At 38.4% G+C, this 19,586-nt stretch overlaps 3 protein-coding genes and 1 pseudogene across 4 annotated transcripts; 1 reads left to right on the top strand and 3 right to left on the bottom strand.

The window, feature by feature from the left end:
* Positions 1–236: 236 nt before the first annotated feature.
* LOC105177156 (uncharacterized) lies at positions 237–3,565 on the bottom strand. The gene is made up of 7 exons (XM_011100205.3): positions 3,120–3,565; positions 2,934–3,014; positions 2,652–2,828; positions 1,615–1,785; positions 1,323–1,535; positions 1,148–1,236; positions 237–1,038 (listed from the first exon to the last, which is right to left on the bottom strand). The coding sequence occupies exons 1-7, from the start codon at positions 3,202–3,204 to the stop codon at positions 352–354; spliced, it is 1,503 nt and encodes a 500-aa protein (XP_011098507.1). The 5' UTR covers positions 3,205–3,565; the 3' UTR covers positions 237–351.
* Positions 3,566–3,965: 400 nt separating this feature from the next.
* LOC105177155 (potassium transporter 8) lies at positions 3,966–8,848 on the bottom strand. 2 transcript variants are annotated; one of them, XM_011100203.3, is made up of 9 exons: positions 8,636–8,848; positions 8,170–8,254; positions 7,590–8,076; positions 7,451–7,504; positions 5,956–6,216; positions 5,819–5,871; positions 5,603–5,726; positions 5,232–5,486; positions 3,966–5,127 (listed from the first exon to the last, which is right to left on the bottom strand). In XM_011100203.3, exons 2-9 carry the CDS (start codon positions 8,227–8,229, stop codon positions 4,070–4,072), a joined length of 2,352 nt encoding a protein of 783 aa, XP_011098505.1. In that variant the 5' UTR covers positions 8,230–8,254; positions 8,636–8,848; the 3' UTR covers positions 3,966–4,069. The 2 variants fall into 2 exon arrangements, with proteins under 2 accessions (XP_011098505.1, XP_011098506.1); XM_011100204.3 differs by lacking the exon at positions 8,636–8,848 and adding an exon at positions 8,414–8,592.
* Positions 8,849–13,083: 4,235 nt separating this feature from the next.
* CNGC18 (cyclic nucleotide-gated channel 18) lies at positions 13,084–16,535 on the top strand. The gene is made up of 6 exons (XM_011100202.3): positions 13,084–13,757; positions 13,895–14,107; positions 14,192–14,505; positions 14,699–14,810; positions 15,143–15,379; positions 15,507–16,535. The coding sequence occupies exons 1-6, from the start codon at positions 13,287–13,289 to the stop codon at positions 16,251–16,253; spliced, it is 2,094 nt and encodes a 697-aa protein (XP_011098504.2). The 5' UTR covers positions 13,084–13,286; the 3' UTR covers positions 16,254–16,535.
* Positions 16,536–16,610: 75 nt separating this feature from the next.
* Positions 16,611–19,152, bottom strand: LOC105177340 (protein CYTOSOLIC ABA RECEPTOR KINASE 8-like; annotated as a pseudogene).
* Between the last annotated feature and the right edge of the window lie 434 nt (positions 19,153–19,586).

Raw genomic sequence — 19,586 nt, forward strand, 5'->3', positions numbered from 1 at the left:
TGATTGATTGACATCAAGAACAAATTTTGATGGTGGGAACTGAAACATATCTTTGTGTTCAAATCTTGAACATGTATGTATGTATTGGGTAAAAAAAATGAGAATGCGTCAGTTCCTTTTATCTGTCAAGTCATAAGTGAAAGATGTCTCACGCTTATGTCCTTTGCAATTTGTTTCAGGAAACATCTTGTCCAGAAATCAAATCAATTGACAGGAAAAAGTGGTTAGGAAGAAAGTTGTTGAGGAAAGTGAAAATAGATAACCAAAAGCATTTGTCATCAGAGAATCAATCATCACACTACAGATGCTTCTATACAACTATTTCATGTTATTCAAGCCAACACAACAGCTTCAGTAGCCATAGGAGTAACTCATGTAGTTATACGATCTCGACCTAATATTCTGATTATTGTAAATTGGATCTCCATAGTCAACAGCCTTTATGACCATCGACTCTCGTCGTCCGTCCTGCTCTTGGACTGCCCCGAACACGATTTCGTTCGTTTCACAGTTTTGCTGCTCGTAATAAGTTTGAGGGCCGGGAGGGTGGTGCTTCTGATGATGTTGGTGGTGTTGTAAGTGCTGCACGTGGCGCTGTGGCTGTTGATAGTCTCCGTTCCATCCACTGTAGTAGGGCCGGACTTGCTTTGATTGCCTAGTCTTCTCCGTTTCTTTGGTCATGATTGGGTAGCTTTTTCTTGGTGTAGGTTCTCTCGTGTCTATTTGTGGGGGCTCGTCTTCGCGTGGAATTATAAAGCTCTCTTGTACAGGCCAAGCGTTCCCGTGTCTTGAAGAGTGATGGTGATGCTGCTGCATGTGATGATGGAAGGGTTTTTTTCTGAAACCAGAGAACAATCCACCAAAAATCTCAACTATGGATGAACCGGTGTAGACGAAAAGCCTCCCCAATGAACTGAACAAGCCCTCTTCTTCTTTGTCATAATCATCTTCAGTAGGAATCAGGGGAGGGCGGACTGATTTGGGAGGAGGCTTCTGATACGGTGCAGGTGGCATGGCCTTCGCATATGCCTTCGGTTCCTTCACATAAACAGGAAATTTTGGTATATGCAGAGCATCACAAGAACTTCAAAAGATCGTATCTATTTTCACAAACAACAAATATCTAATCAAGCACTTCTATACTTACAGTTTCTGGAGAAAACATAGCGGAGATTCTGCGTTGTAACAAGGCCAGCATATAACCAAAGAAACACGCTGCGGCTAGCACTGCTATGCCTTGAAAGATATTAAGACACGCCTCAGAAATCTGATGGTTGTGAAGTTAAAGCAAAGGAAAAAGAAAAAGTAATGTTTATGTTTACCTAGATGAAGATTGCTGTCCTCCTGGGAAGAACAATCTTCCTCATGGAGTTGGATCTCTCGAATTGCTTGATTCCCTCTGTCTATAACCAAAAGAGAGCAACTACTTCCAATGTAGACCACATCAAAATCATCAGACAACTTGGCGTCCTCACTCGGGCCATCGACATGTCCTCCTCCTCGGCCCACTTTTCCACCTGCAATTGTTACGACTCCTGCACAAAGAGAAAAACCAATGTCAGTATTTGTAGTAGTTGTAAGAGAACATGATAATGATAAAGATAAACTTTTTACCAGTATCACTAATCTTCCTGATCGCCATATTCATTGTGTCGGCAACATACACATTCCCATTATCATCCACGGCAAGCCCTTTTGGATGGTTCATTCTTGCTTCCCTTAGCTTCCCATCTACATGCCCCGTGTACCCCTCGGCCGATCCTGCTAGCAACTTAGGTCTACTATCTGTGATCAGCCATGCATTCATGAAGAAAATATTGTGAAGATCCAATTAACCAGCTTATTACACTGATCGACCCCTAAAGCTTTGTACTAGAGATGCACTTTGCATTATATAATCATCAATTGTTGGTATCACGAGGAATAACTACAATGGAAGAACAGCTGAAAAAGGGTAATAATCGGGTTCAAAAAGATCCATCTAAAACAATGGATTGAGAAACTATGAATTACATTAGCCTATACATTTGGGCTCTTGATGAAATACACAGACATACCTCCCGGAACCTAAGATGCATATTACAAATAGAAAAGAATCGGACTATAAATTGAAGCTTGACACTATGCAAAATTAAGATTGTGTCAAGATTAACTTTTCCCTTTATAAGATGCAAAGTTAATAGTTCATGGGAAAAGAAAAGCCGAAAATAACTACAGTACTACAGTATGAATTTAAAAGTGCATAAAGAAGATAAGCTGCCCACCATGTCATAACCTGGTCGTAGAAGAAAAGTACCAGAAACTAACAAATTTTTAAAAAGAGAGAATCAAATCCAGTGAAAAAGATCTACAGTGCCCTAAAAAGAAGAACCTTCTTGTGTGCAAAAGCAAATATAGAACCCAAAAAATAAAGTGCTCATAAGCAATACCCAATATCAAGAGTAATCTCCAAGAAAAGAATTCAACTAGAATCATAGTAAGCACACCAACAACTGAGAATAAGTTTCAAGTTCTTGCACAAGCCTTCTTGCTGTTCACATTCATGACATACAAACTCAAAGATGGCAACTTTATTGCAAATACAACTTGAAGTTTTACGAAATATTTTCACTATTAATAATTGAGAATCGTTGAAAGCAACAGCAACTCACATCGAGACAAAGGGTTTGAGATCTTGTAAATATTGCTGTTTTCGGAGTCCAAAACCAAAACCTCCCCAGTTGCTGAGACTTCCACCGAGTAAGGTTCGATTCCAAGCTTACTCCCATCAAACACTGTTTCAACGGTGTATCCGCCTTCAAATTTCATCATTGAACGGCTGGAAGTAGCTGAAATCAAGAGTACCCATTAATCATTCAACTCGAAATAAAGCAATCACATGAGAACAGAGGACTTCTTGAAAATGTATGTGTGCTGATGGGGGTGACGTTTACCAGTTTTGCTGGTAGATTTCAGTGACCACAACCGCTTGAAAATGGTGGAGACAACATTTGTCACCACCCCACTAACGATTCCTGCATATGTACAAAACAACAAAGATTTCAAGAACCAAAATGTAACATCAAGAAATCTTAGTGATTGAGAGAATTTCAAATAGACGAATTTAATTATATACTCACTTGCAGCAGGTGATGCAGAAACTGATGAGCACCCAGCAAGAAATACCATGAGAATTACAAGAAGAACGATGCGGTTCTTTCCCATTTTCCCCTTATTTACTAAGTCAGACAACAGAGAGAATTTCAAGAAATTGTGGAGTGAGAGCTCGACATTCTCCCCACCTTTTATATGCTAATCAGCATCGTACTTTTCCATGGGTAATAAATGGGAGAGAGCATGAGGTGACAAAAGAATGAGAGAGTGAGAGAGAGAGGGAGGGTGTGGGAAGAGGAAAAGTGGTTAAGTAGTAAAACTGAAGGGAGCTCTGTTCAAGGCAAGAAAGCAAAGGATTAAAGAAAAAGAGGAGATGGGAGTTTGAGTCGAGTATTATAAACATAAGTACGATTTAAAACAGAGCACATATGCTGTTTCTTTGTCTTAACAGTAACAAACAACTCTGTCTGAGACTTTGATTCTTGTAAAAAATGTGATTGATGTTAGCAGGACAGCTTTTGAGTGTGGTGAAGAGGGTTAATTCAGAGAATTGGGCGATGATTAGAGAAAGAGTCCATCAATTTTGAACAAAAACTTACCAACTGGGCTGGGCCAATATAATTGGATCTGCAAACATTTACCATCAAATTCATCTGTCTAACTCAACTTTTATGAAATAGGAAAGCCCAGAAGCTTGCGCGCATTCCCGCCTATGCTTGCTTGATATTCCATACCTTCTTAAAAAGAATTCATTCATTCTTCTCTTTGACTTTTAATAAATTTACAAAATAAAATTTGCATATTATGATATTCCGCCTCGTGTATGCAACTCAGCATTCTTCAAGAATGTAAGAGCAGAGCTAAAAGACCTCTTATCTTCACCTTAATTCACCTCGTACTGGATATATATAATCTATCATTTACATAGAGTATTCGTGTGTAAATCAACCAACTTCACAAAAAAACCATACTATGATCATACATGGTAGATCATCCCCACCTCCAACGTGGACGCCCGAGGAAAACTCGAAGCGTACGTTGGTGCTCTAGAGTTCCTCCGCAAGAAATCGTATCCCACATTGATAACCATTCTCTTAAACAAACTCGACCCCGTCTTCGCTTTCACGTAACAGTGACCAAGTATGAATGCCATCCCTGCCTCCCTTGCTTCCATCAATTCCTGCAACTCTACTCGTGCCTCTCTATCCATTTGTGGGCTTTCCGGGACAAGAAATCTTACTCTCTTCCTCGGTACCTCTGGCGAAGTGATGATTTCCGTCAGCTCCGTCGTGCTCTGCTCTTCAGAGCAAACATCTTCGTCATCGTCCCAAATCTTCAGGCCTTTCGCATGTGTTGACGTAGTCCCTATCACAGCCATCTTCTCTTCGTTTTCAAGTTCGCTTAATGACCCGTTGGTTCCTGGCTGTTCTGACCGGATGAACTCTGCTATACTAGAAACGAGATCCTTCTCAAACTCCACGTCATCCATGAGAGAGTCGCGATAGCCATAACGGGCTATACAACGATAAACTCGGTATTCTTTTGGCCCAATTCTTCCTACTAGGAATCTCTCCTCGGGTCTCACATGAGGCACAGGGACGTATTTAATACAGAATAGGACTAGAACCTGATGGAAAGCTGGGAGATTAGTGACAAAATGGGAGAAGATGGCGGGAACTCCAGAGACGAGTTCTGTATGTATGAGGCCGATGCCTCGCACACGTACTATCCCGAGGTTAGGACCCAAACCTAGCAGCCAATTGATAGAGACTTTGTTCTGAACATCAAACTCGTACTTCTTCAACGTGCCGTAATGCCATATGTGCATAACAATCAGAAATATGAGAGAAAGGGCAACCGGGACCCAAGCCCCTTCGAGGAACTTGATCAGCGAAGCTGAGAAGTAGAGTGCTTCGACAGAACCAAAGAAGAATATAAAGCAAATAGCTAGGAGGACACTTCTGTTCCAGCACAGGACAATGACAAGAGACATGAGGCACGTCGTGACCAACATAACAGTTATAACCGCGAGACCTGTTCCAGCGAAAGAAGAAGCATAAGACACTGAGAAACTGATGTGCACTTCACGCAATACCATATCTAATGAAATATATAACAAAGTTGGCTGTGGATGTTACCTGATGCATTGCTAATGTGTTTTGTGTCCCTAAAGCCAATAGTAACAGCCAAACAGAGCAGCATTAAGGTCCAGTTTATTTCTGGAATGTAAATCTGCCCACATATTTTTGATGATGTGTGTATTATTTTGACCCTTGGAAAGCAACCCAATGCACAACATTGCTTAATTATGGAAAAGGTCCCAGTAATGATGGCTTGGCTTCCCACTACTGCAGCAAGTATAGCTATTGCAAGAACAGGCCACCTTAGCTTTTCTGCAACAATAAAAGGAACATTAAATTGCGATAAGACTGAAAACCATGTATATGGAATTTTGTAAGGAAAAGTCGTGAAGATGCAGAACTATAGGTGGAATAGAATTTTTGGGTACCAGGTACTGAGACGTAGAATCCAATCTGGTAGTCACTCTCGATTATGTGATGTCTGGAAAGATAAGCAGCTTGTCCCATATAAGCAAGGATTAACGATGGATAGACCACAAAGCTAAAAGCTATCTGCAGTGCGGCAGTTTTCATGGTTGAGTCAGAATATGGTCTGGGAATATACAAACTACCAAGATTTACTGAAAGACTAACAATTCATTTACCTTGATGGACAACTGCGAAAAGTGTCCAAGATCAGCAAACATAGCTTCTGAGCCTGAATTTATACACACGATAAGGGAAGAGTAAGCATTTACTTGAGTACAGCAGGAGACCACATTGAGATTATAAGCTCTTTTACCTGTTATACACAACAAAATCCCGCCCAACGACATCCAGCCTCCTCTTTGGGTTTTCTTCAAGAATTTATACATGTAATAAGGAGAAAGTGCCTTGTAAACATGGGGATTCCAGTGGAAGATATTGTACACTCCAATAGCACTGATGCAGAAAAGCCAAGTTATCACTACTGGTGCAAACAGAAATCCGACTCGATGGGTCCCGTAATGTTGTAGATAGAATAAGAACAGCAGAATTATGCAAGCTACTGGGACTTCTATATCTGCAGAACATGGAAAAGTCGAGCAAAATCACTTCATAATAATATGCTGATGAAGGACGAGAAACTCCAGGCCAGATATAGGTAACAACGCGATGCTGAAACTATAAGGTTCAGTAAGACTAATTTCACTTGTTGAAATGGGTTTGGCTACTTATAGCACAGTACAGGTTACCCTTTCATGGTTCTCGACAGTATAGTAAAAATAAGGATTCATCAAAATTATAATTAGTTAAATTTCTCTATTGTATTAATTTTTTGTGTATACATACAGAATCATAATCTTTATTTTTGATTTTTTATTGTTTTTCTTTGACAGAAGCTGTAGACTTTAAATAAACATGTACTGGTCATGTTGTGATTGTTGTCTCTTGTGCCGCGTATTTGTATAATATCATATTCATGTCACAATGTTAATATAAATACTCATATTGAAATATGTCCAAGTCTCAAAACAAAATCACTTTTTCATCAGAAGAACATCTGACTTTATTGCTTCTTTTCATTGTTTATATATGATTTACTTTACAGAGGTACACAGCACCAAGGAAAATCTTATAATATATGCACTCAAAGTTCTTTTACCTCTGGCTGCATCTCCACTTCTAATGATACCCACATATCTACCACAATCAGGAAAGATGGTGACCTAACTTTACTTTATATGTACATAATATTGGTTTGACTTTGATTAAACTAGAAACTTTGTACTAGTATAAGAAAAGCCCACAATAATATATTTATATCACGATTTGGTGTAATCTCTTTGTCCATGAACTGCACATCTACTAAAAAGGCTTTGTTCATTAAATTTAGCCGGAACATCTTAACCAACGCTATAATTTGAGCCTTTCCTCTCGGGCCAATCTCAATCATAATCTCCCCCTTTATTTTTCTTTTGTCCGTGGCACGTCTCAATCGCTCCACATGTTTTAAATACAAACAAAGCAGAAGTCCTGAAAAGTATCAAACTGAAGAGCCAAAAGTAACCATTTTAGAACAAAGTGGAGCTCTGCAAGAAACTGGATTTTTAACAAATTTTCCATAAGGGATTTATGAATGAAAATGTCATCAGCTCAATCTGCAATTTGCTATTACAATCTTTGTGGTCTACTAAGACAGAAGATCTGGCAGAAGACACCAAATTTACGGATTTATGAATAAATAGCTGGAACTTCTTCAGAACTCAGAAGAATAACATCAACATGAATGAATCTAAGGAAGATAAGAGACTCACATTGGTGGTGATGCTTTGACACAACAAGCTCCAATCCAGACACGGCAGAGAAAACTGCATACGCAAGCAAAATAGATCACATCTCAGTTCAAATTTGCAGCATACTCTCAACTAATGCAAACCAATTATCAATTCATACCCGAAATTGCTGGCGTCAGAACTCCGTCTCCAATCACCATACAAGTCCCAATTAAAGCCAAAGTAAGCAACATCCTCTGAAGTACTCTGTGTTTTTCCAATGTCGATCTCAATCTCAAACCGAAACCCCTATTACCGGATGCGATTCCATCTTTCTTGTACTCATACAACTCCTCATCGGCAAGCTGACCATTAGGCAAAGTGCTCACCCGGGCATGCCGGCAAAGCAAGGAATACAAAGCAAAAGTGCCCCCTTCCCCATTATCATCAGCTCTAAGGACTATGAACACATATTTAAGCAGTGGAATCAAAGTTAAGGTCCAGAAAACAAAAGACAAAACTCCATATATTTCCTCATTAGTTTCTGAATGTTGAATGTCCTCTGCAAAAGTACTCTTGTAAACATACAAAGGTGAAGTGCTTAAATCCCCATACACAACACCTAAACTCTGGTAAGCCAATGTCAGCACAGTCCTCCATGATTCTTTCTGCAAAATCAACAAAACAACAGCCAATGGTACCACCAATTACCAGAAAAACTAAGAAAAAAAGCTCAGATTTTTTTGGTACAAAGCTCTCACCTTTATAGAACGGTCAGGGCTCCAGCCTTCAATATCCATCACAGGCCTCCTCAAAAACATGGGAAAATCATTTCTTGGCTAATATCTGATGCATATTGTAGATGTTAAAAAAAAAACTTTGGAGCAAACACTCAAACTAGCGTTTTATGCCAGAACACTCCAAGAAAACCAGAAAATAAATAACCCTTTTAATTAAAAAGGGGAACATATGAGGAACAAGCACGATAGTCTACAAAGAAAATACCAAGAGGATAGTGTTGGGAGGATGAACCACCGAAGAAAGACTGATGGGAATTGTGCTATAGAATATTGCCTAGCATATTGTCTGTAATATATGTAATGTACGTGGACACCGTGAACAACTAATATAGTATAATAGGAAAAATATTCTTACAAATCACTGTTCATAGGTTGGCTATCTATCTATAAAGAATAGACTTACACAAGACAAGATCAACAAACTCACCTCCACCGGATCAATAAATTACTTGACATTTGAAATGTGTAGAAAAAAGAGTGAATTTTGGTAGGATAACAAGTGAGATTTCTGCTTCACTTTTCTCTTTGTATTTTTCTTTTTGAGTTTGAAGTAAAGAGAATAATATCCCGAGTGGGTGGGTGGGGGTGGTATGCAGTGTGCTTCTATATTATCTTCTCTTCTACTTTGTATGCACTTACTCTTATGTTGATTGTTGAGTGTGTTTGTGGGGTTGATGGGGGTGGGGGGGGGGGGGGAACGAGAGGTGATGTAGTAGTCGTCTGCCACTAACTCAAACTGCAGCAGCGTTGTATTAAACTTTGGACTGACACTGAAAGTAACGTGACATATCAGAAATGAACTCACTCTCACTCAACTCTCCAACCAGAGTGGGTTGACTCAGTGGGGGACTGCTTTTAATGCCCATTTATTTCTCTTTTTTGTTTTTTGGTTATTCTATAAATTTTTATATATTTATTTTTATAAGGCTCCGTGTGAAATCAAAGTATGATAAAAGATTCCCAATTATTTTAAAAATAACCCACAGTTTTAAATAATTAAATTTTATTACAAGATCAGATTGATAATTTTATTTTCATTTCTGTATTGAAAAACTATCCGAAAGGGATAAAATAGCCACACATTCTTTTCGTGGGATCTCTTATTTGCCCTTTTACCTAACTATTTTTTCCAAGAATTAGACCCGCATTAGGGTATTCCAACTTAACCTTTGAGAATTGAAATTTTAATACGATGTTTTAGCCTAATGATTAAAACTGAGGTTTAATAAATAGATTTGGGATCATGAGTTTGAATCCCATTGAATGTATGGAGATATATATATATATATATCTTATATTTTGTGAGTTGTTATAATTTATTTATATTTTAATTATATTAATATATTTGTTGAACTAATATAATTTATCGAGATATTTATATAATCATGTACGTAATTACTATTTTAAAAAACACGCTTTTTTCAAAGCTAAATTATTGAATAAAACGTGCTTGTTCGGATAAAATCTCAGGAAATCATGTGGTTGAACGATGATTATTAGCTTGATTGAAAGAAACACTATACTTTTCTATTTTGTTTTCTTCTCAAAAAATGACAAAACAAACAGGAACGCGATACGAATCAGTACTTGCTAGAACAATGGATAAGTTGTTCATCATGAAAAAGCGCTCCTGTTATTGATAGATTGTTATGCCCTTTTATCGTGTTGTCTTCAAAAGACGCTTTTAGAACAATAATTTTAGTTCACCCAGATTGATGCGGCTTAATTACTATTCTAATTACGTAATTAATGAAACCAGCAAACATTAGTTCCAAACCAACAAAGAAAAATATAAACACAAAATCCAAGAAATCGGGCATTTATTGAGGCCATCTGTTGACAATTATATGTAAACTTCAATTTAAACTCATTTTTATTTTATTTTATAGTTTTGATTAGGAGAGAGAAGTGTCATTTTAGTTACCATAATTATTACATCAAAACAACAAAAAAATTCACATTTTAAATGAAACTATAATTGGCGTTGAATAATTGATATTAGAGAATCGAGTCAGATTGAATAAGTACAACCTCATTTGAGTACAAATACGCGGATTTCATTTCTATTTTTTTAAAAAAAAGAATCTTTTAGACACATTTCTTACTTACCATTGTGGCATAGAGTTGTGACATAGAATTGGCAATTTGAATGAGTGATTAAACAGTGGTGCATAGCTAATGTTTTGGGGTGAGGATGAAAAATTGAGTGAGGCAAGTTATTGTACCCCTGGGATTTAAAGGCATTGCCTTCTTCATGGCTGGCTGATGCCCAAACAGGGAGCATGAAGGTGCACGTTGGCTTTCGGTTGGGAGGATATGTTGAATGGGCCGCCGGCAGCTTAAAATATCTCAGAAAGCAGTATGAGAGAGTTTGTGCCAAACAAGTTTTAATGTGCAATTAATTTTCTCCTAACAATAGGACAAACAGGGCCCATGGAATCCAATGACTTGAGAGCATAAAAAAGGTGATGACACCATTATCTTGATAAGGGAGTGTTTGGTTTTCTTATTTTTAATTAATTTACTAATTTGGGGAGGATTTCCATTGTGAAGAGAGGAGTCGGAGAAGTTAAGGTCAGATGAGGATGATAAAATAATAAGACGGCATTTTACAGTAATAATAACGCAATTAGGTAAGTTGTAATGATTAATCAAACTTTAAGACAGAAGAAGAATAAAGAAATGTAATAATGAGGTGGACAACATCAAAAAGTTACCCCAACCCAACACAGTGAACAGTGTATGTAAGGATGATGAGATGAGAAAAAACCAAGTTATGCTGCTGCTGTCTTTTCATCAGTTTTCACACTCAAAATATTGATTCCAAGTGGAGAGAAAGAGTAGTGAGTGAAAGTGAAGTAGGTATCCGCACCATCACCATAATAATTGTAATAATAAACATCTGTCCCACTCTCACTCCTCCAAATCAAACTCAAATGCAACTTGTGATATCAATCTTTTACATTTCTCTCTCTCTCTCTCTCTCTCTCTCTCTCTCTCTCTCTCTCTATATATATATATATATATATATATATATACATATATATATGTATATATAGGAGGCCGGCATCCATGAACACGTTTCTTTTAGTGAGTGGGTTTCCACATTTCCAGCAATATGGTTTACATTCATTTGAAGGTCTTGTCTCTATTTACGTGTGGAGGATTATAATTTATATATATAATTCATGGATTTCAATTATTCTTTTTTCTTTATTCTAAAAAAACCCTTTTTCTCTTCCTCTTATATATACCTAATTCAAGTATTTAATATACATATAATCGTTATATTATTAGATTAATAATCAAGAACAAACGGTCACGATTCAAAATTCTAACTAATTTGAACATTCAGTACACGTATATATTTGTTGCCTCAGCATATATTGATTAGGTCGTTTGAATTGACACGACTTGTATTTCAACACATCAGACGTATTCTTTTTAACTAAATTTAATAGAGAATGCCAAGTATCAGTCTACATTACTCACTGCGCAGATGAAATAAATATGAAGCAGTGATTAAGCAGAAAAAAGAAGAGATTGTAGCTGAAGGAGTGGCGTAGATTGAGCATCTTGTACGTACACCATTACTACCACTATGATTTAAATATCAACAAGAATCACAGAGAATCTCCACTCTACATACACACAATTATTCAAATAGATCATCTCTAATCCTCACTGTAATCATATGATATAAATTCCATTTGGACTTCAACGGATGGATCTGCTGCAGCAGATCCCCAAAAGGATTGGCAGCATCTCCACCGTATCCGCCTTAATTGAAATCGAGTTTGATCAGATTTAAATCGATTATATTTGCGGTGCGATTTGCGTATGGTTCAACGAAATTGATTAATCGTGTTGATTTGAATAAAAACTTTGTGTATAATGTTAAAACAAGGGTGGTGAGCAGTGACATAGTGGTACTTGATTTGGCACAACTACATGTGAGCACGTGCACAGGAGTAGTGTTTTGCCTGGAGAAAAATCAAGTTTCGGCCTCCTACACTTGTCCTACAGCCCATCAACCAAATAATGTTGTAATTGTATACATATATATGTGTTACATCAGACGTAATAATTATCTGATACGAGAATACAAAAGAGTTGTAGGAAAATAATTATAGAGGAAAGCAGCATATTATTGATGAATAATGAGTGTAATAAAATAAACACACACAGTGACAGTAGTAGTCGTGCAATTCAATGTCATGAGAAGTGTAATTATTATGGGACAATAGAAACAAAAGGGGGGTTGAGTACTCCCACTCCCCACATCCACAAGAGTTCATTTGGGCATCCTAATTCTCACAAGTTTTTGCTTATGTTTTGGGCAAAAGGTGTGATGGTCATGGTCCCCTTCATATCTGACAAATATTTTGCTTTCATTGCCAGTCATGTTTTGGATCTTTATTCCCACCACCCTCACCTCGAAATAAAATTTCGAATTGAGAAATTTAATTATATAACAAATGTAATACACTTATTGTGTGATTATTGTACAATTTATGAAAACTGATCAATTAAATAACAAATGTATTATATTTACTCTGTGATTTACTCCATTCAGCTAAATTTGATTTGGATGAGAATTTTTTAACCAGAACGTAGTATACTAGACCTTCTGATTTGAACCATACCTTGATGGAGTTGGGCCGCCATTAGCACCCAAAACATATTACTTGGAAAGCCCAAAAGATAATGTTACCAAGTCGGCAATGATGTAGCTGGGCCGAGTCCAATTGCAGTAAATGGGCCATGGTGTTTTTTTTTGTAATAATTATTAGTACGGAATCCCCGAGTTTCCCGCGTTTCCTTGTCTTACCACCTCAAAAATTTCGAAGGCAGCTAACGATCACCTAACCACCCCACCCCACCCCGCCGGGGGCACATTTCCAATTCCCTCCACTGAACGACGCTTCACCTGCATGCTTTCTTGATAATCAAAAAACTTGATCCACCCCTTCTTGCATTTCAACAAGAACCCTTTCTAAATTCCAAAGATTTCTACTGGATTCGTCTGAAAAATATCACGCGGAGAATCCGAGCTAAATCGGCCTCCGCCATGGAAAATGATTAGACTATTCAGCAGTCCGGCGTCCCACCTCCGCCAATTCCGTCAAAATATTACCAATCAGGCAGCCGTCGATACCGACGAGCCCAACTCCCTCAGCATCCTATGGCACTACCAAATCCTCGACCCCAGCAGCGACATCGTCAATCACTGGAACCACATCTTCTTGATCTCTTGTTTAATCTCCCTTTTCATCGACCCCCTCTATTTCTATCTCCCTTACGTCGTCATTGGCGAGGCTTGTATGTCCAGTGATAACAACGTATCTGTCTTGATCACTTATTTTCGGACAATTTTCGATGTATTCTACCTTCTCCATATTTTGATGAAGTTTCGAATGGCTTTCGTGGCTCCTGGTTCCCGGGTTTTCGGTCGTGGGGAGCTCGTCATGGATCCTCGCCAAATCAGAATGAGATATCTCAAGTCGGATTTCATTATTGATCTAACAGCCGCGCTTCCCCTGCCTCAGGTAAATCTGATCTCCGGACTTGTGAATTGTTAATCTCTGATTTGTGCTTCCTCTTCAACCTCCCAACCCATTACTACAATATTTGAATTTATAGAGGCCTTATACTGCTGTATGAAACTACTTGATTGATCATGCAGATTCTCATCTGGTATATAATTCCGGCAACAAAATCCGGGGGAACTGGTCAATCTAACAACACTCTTGCTCTTATTGTCCTCATCCAATACATTCCCCGATTATTTGTCATTTTCCCCTTGAATCAGCGGATAATAAAAACCACTGGTTTTATTGCTAAGACGGCTTGGGCAGGAGCCGCGTATAATCTGCTTCTATACTTGCTAGCCAGCCATGTGAGTATATATCTACATCTTACCTTTCACTGGATGAATTTCATCCTTGGTAATGACTTATCTTCACTTCATCAATTCTTATAGATTCTAGGAGCTTCATGGTATTTGGCCTCTATAGGACGGCAGCACTCTTGCTGGACAGAAAAGTGTACGGAAGAATTTGAAAGGACCCCACCTTGTCATTTGAAATTCCTGGACTGTTCGAGTATAGAAACAGGAAATCTTGAACGGCAGTATTGGTTGAACATGACGAAAGTGCTTACAAGTTGTGACGCAAAAAATGATGATTCTGATTTCAAGTTTGGGATGTTTGCTGAAGCTTTTACTAGTGAAGTTGCTTCATCACGTTTCTTTGAGAAGTATCTTTACTGCCTATGGTGGGGCTTAAGAAATTTAAGGTGTGATCATCTACAAGCAAGTGCTGTGTTTTGTATGCAACTTTTCGTCTTATTCTTCTTTTCCTCTTGTCTCTCTAGCTTTGGTTGATCAATTCATCTGTCACTAGACTTGTAATTTAATAATCTTTCATTACATTCTCAAGTATTTTTCATGCTCTATTCCTGTTTATGTTTCTTATACCCTTGTTTGCAGTTCCTATGGACAGAATTTGAGCACAAGCACTTATCTTGGTGAGACGACTTTCTGCATTGTTTTGTGCATTTCTGGACTGATTCTATTTGCACAGATTATCGGCAATATGCAGGTATTAATATCTTCTTTTTTAAGTGTACCTCACCATCAGTGTTATGTGCGTGCTGGAAGCTTACTCAGAAAATGCCTGCGATTACCTATTTCTAGGTGCTTGATTTCTGATTAATTGTTATGGTTGCTCAATGTCAGTTGTAGAACTGGTAAAAGAATTGCTAAAACTATGTAGGAATGTTTATAAAAGAAGGTCGTGTTGGTATTAGTTTAATATGCAATGAAATGATCATTCATTCTTCAGATTTTTATTTATTTCTTATCTTTTGTGGAGTAGTAGAAGCGTGTAGAATAAACTATGATAATCTGTTATTTTGCTTTTCTTCAATGCAGACTTACTTGTCATCAATGACTGTGAAACTTGAAGAGTGGAGAATTAAGAAAAGGGATACAGAAGAATGGATGAGGCATCGCCAGCTGCCAGAAGATTTGCAAGAACGTGTTCGTCGATTTGAGCAATATAAATGGCTAACCACACGCGGAGTCAATGAAGAAGATATTCTGAAGTCATTGCCTCAGGACCTTCGTCGCGAAATTCAGAGGCATCTATGTCTCAACCTTGTTCGCCGAGTATGTAATTCTTCTGTATCTTCAGCAATTTATCATCAAAATGGTCTCATATGTGTCCTGTTTGGGCAAAACCTGAATATTGGCTTGTTAAGATTTTGGAAAAGTAATTTCCTCCACTGCGGTGCAGGTCCCATTCTTTGCGCAGATGGATGACCAACTTCTTGATGCCATATGTGAACGCCTGGTCTCATCCTTGAGCACTAAAGGCAGCTATATTGTGCGAGAAGGTGATCCAGTGAACGAGATGCTGTTCATCATTAGGGGACAAATGGAGAGCTCGACAACAAATGGGGGACGGTCTGGATTCTTCAATTCCATCACCCTTAGACCAGGTGACTTTTGTGGGGAGGAATTACTGACATGGGCTTTAGTACCTAATTCATCCTTAAACCTGCCCACTTCCACTCGATCTGTCAAAACTCTGACTGAAGTTGAAGCTTTTGCCCTTCAAGCTGAAGACCTTAAATTCGTCGCTAATCAATTTAAGCGCCTCCACAGCATGAAACTCCAGCATGCATTTAGGTACTATTCCCACCAGTGGAGGACATGGGGTGCTTGCTTCATACAAGCGGCATGGAGAAGGTACAAGAAGAAGATGTTGGCAAAGAAGCTTATTTTAGAAGAGAACTATGACGAGGACGATGATGGTTATTATAGTGACGAGCAAGATGGAGCATATTCAGACGAGGAAACTGGTGACGGGACCTCTGTCGACAGTCCTGCCCAGAATCTTTCAACCACAATTTTGGCTTCAAGATTTGCTGCAAACACTAGAAGAGGAGCCCTTCAGAGGATAGCTGGAGCTCAACCTTCAAGCTTAAAGATGCCCAAACTGCTTAAGCCAGATGAGCCGGATTTCTCTGGAGAAGTTTAGTTTACGGTGTAAAAACAGAAAACTGGAAAAGGGGGAAGACAAGAAAAAGGGTTGATGGGATGTTTGTCCACCGATAGATAAATTGTGCATTAGGCTTTCAGCATTTTCCAACACAATCATGCTTTGTCCATCCACATTGAGAAAGGGGTGTCACTGTGTCACCCTTTGTTACTCCATGTACAGTGTAATTACAACTATCTATACAGCTGTAACATTGGTCATGCACAATGTGTAAGGTTTACATTATCTAAGAGCTTCCACATAAGCAAGATTCTCTCTGAATGGCCATGGTTCTGGTAAAAAATTTCTTTGAATGTACATGTTAAGAGAAAGTACAACAAATCATATGGAAGAAAACTAAGGTGAAGGTGCTTTCATCCTCATTGATATCCTGAGAGCCTCCTCTAATTTCACTATGACTTGCATAATGGATGGTCGTTCTTGTTTATGCCCAATGCATAACAGAGCTAGCTCAAATACGGACCCGAAGGCTTCTACTGAATACTCTCCATTAAGGTTTGGATCAGCAAATTCTCCCACACTTCCTTTCTCCATAAAAGATTTTGCCTGTTGAGTAAGAAGAGACATGTTACACTAGGAACTAGAGGGAATTAGAAAAAAAACATAGTCAAGAAAAGGACATGCGGGAAAGTGATTACAATTTTGTACAACGGTTTTGGTTTCTTCATATCCATATCGATAACCTTCCTGCCTGAGAGAATCTGAAGAAGTACTACTCCAAAGCTGTAGATATCACTTGCTGCACTCACTTGTTGGTTGCTTTGGTACTCGGGGTCGACATAACCAAACGTTCCTCTCACTTATGAACTGACACAGGATTCACCAGGATTCATGACCTTGGACAATCCAAAATCTGAAAGCTTGGCTTCGAAATTTGTTCCGAGGAGAATGTTAGTTGGCTGTGAACAGTAGAATTTGTTTCAGTTTCTTTGATTAGAATTCTGATGAAGATCTTTGTCCACCACCCTCTAATCTTAATATATTGACAGTACTTCATTTTACCAGATAATTTGTGTCATCTCATATAATGTTGTACCAACTTACACTCACATATCCAATTATTAGTTGGTTAGAAAACACGAATAATATCATTGAAACAGACCTTCACGTCCCGGTGAACAATGCATCCTTGAGGAAACATATGGAGAAACCTTAGTCCCTGAGCACAGCCGATTGCAATCTCAAGTCTTTGAATCCATGACAGAACTTTATCCTTCCCTGCTTTTAGTGAATTAAACTCCCTGGTTAAGTTAAAATTTAGGTGGCAAATCTGGTCATGGCTGTGAATGCATACCGTAAAGCCACTCAGAAAGGCTCCCGTTGGGACAAAGTTCGTATATGAGGAAGCATTCATTTTCATTTTCACAGTACCCGACCAGAGCAACCAGGTTTGGATGCCTCACCTGCACTAGGCTTCTAATTTCTCTGAGAAAAGTTTGAACACATCCGTCGTCTGCAATTTTCTTGATTGCGACGGGCTGATTATTGGACAACACTCCTCTATACACCTTTCCTAGTATGACGGGAGCGTGCCAAAGTAAGAGAAAAATGTGGGTTAGGATTAAGTATTACCATGTAAAACAGAAGAAAATCAGTATTTCGTGACTTCAACTTCTGATATATGTTTGTCAGGAAACAACTTTAATACCTGATGTCCCTTCACCAATCAAATTTGATTCAAACAGATTGTTTGCGGCAGCACACACTTCCTCGATCGAGACTTTCAAAATTTCCATAGGTATTGCGGATAACGCAGATTTCCATGCTGGAAAGTTTGACAAGACAGGTCTCCAAGCTGGAAAGTGAACAAGAAAATTTCAGCATGATTTAGCCCGTAAGTTACTTTTCATACGAACCAGAGGAGCATGTATACCGTTTTTGTCAACTGGTGCTACTGGCATCTTTCTTCTTTGTGAAAAGATCAATATGGAAACTATCACCACCACCAAAAGTCCCAAGACGCCTCCAATCAGTACGTACAAGCCTGCCCATAAAAGGACTTATAGAAGTGTGAAACATAAAGCTCACACAAATAAAATTTGCATATTTCTAGACTCACCCGGCCCTATTTTCTTCTGTTTCTGCTCTTCAAATTCAAAATCTGCAAGACCACAAATTTTTTAGGGATGATAAGATTACTACTATCCATACAGCCTCATCCTATAATGCTGTCAAAAAAAATTTATAAAGCAAAGGAGATCATCTGTTTGAATTACTTGCCTTCGTTAACCGGTTGATTTCCAAGGCAATTATATAATTTCGAAACCCATATTTCATCTTTAATCTCTGTACTGACTAATGTAATTAAAACTGCAAAACTACACACTTCAGAATCTTCTTCCATGGATTTGCCACCATCAGGCTGCATTTTCTTTATTTCTTCCCAGCTTCTTAAGCAGGAGCCACACGAATCACCCCACTCATCAGCAGGACTCATTCCACATTTACCTTTCAGCCGTTCAAGTTTATACCTCAATTCACTATGGACATCATTCGTTGAGAAATTCGAGCAGCCTCCAAGCCCAGCCGTTAGCTTCTGCACTCCACAACCTGAAACATCTGCCTCATTGCTCCAGCATCTCCTCTGCTCACTTAAGTCCAGAAAGATCTTCCCTGTTTGATTTGCTCTAAGTGCCAAGGCATAAAGATAACTGCAAAATTCCCCATCCTTGCAATTTCTATTCAGAAAACCACCCCAGTATCCACCGTTACAACTGGAGTTACCAAACGAGGATGAGGTTTCAGCATTAAGGATGCAATCAGGAGCAGCTGCAGGCTGAGAGGCTGAAACATTCACTTCGTTAATCAAGAAGAACATATAAACATATATCATGAAAATCGACACATTAAATCCATGCCATTTGTGAATGAGTGGCATGGTTTTATGTATACCAATTGATTTTTCGAGAGAGCAAGAAAGACTATAATGTATGAAACTTCCAAACAATAGTCTTGTACATTTTCAGTTCACGACTAGTACTCAATATTTATGTGCATTATTATATACTTTCCATGTCTTTGAACTGAGATTGGAGCGGCTTTTACCCGACAAAAGATTGGATACATCGTCGACATGGAAATATATATAAAGCAAATCAGAATAAACTTTATGCATTAGTATCAAAAACACGTAGCCGGCTGGTTCAATCTTGAACAAAATTTGCCGCAATTTGATATCTTCAATTCATTTGGTCTCTTCAGGTTGGACACTTGCAACTTTTGCTTTCATACAAAATATTTTAATACATTGGGAACAATGCAATTCATGTAAAGGTATATGTCACTCTTTTTATTTTTTCTAAGTAATTAGTT

The sequence above is a fragment of the Sesamum indicum genome, linkage group LG9 (assembly GCF_026168435.1).
Source record: "Sesamum indicum cultivar Baizhima isolate 11 linkage group LG9, ASM2616843v1, whole genome shotgun sequence".
Lineage (NCBI taxonomy): Eukaryota > Viridiplantae > Streptophyta > Magnoliopsida > Lamiales > Pedaliaceae > Sesamum > Sesamum indicum.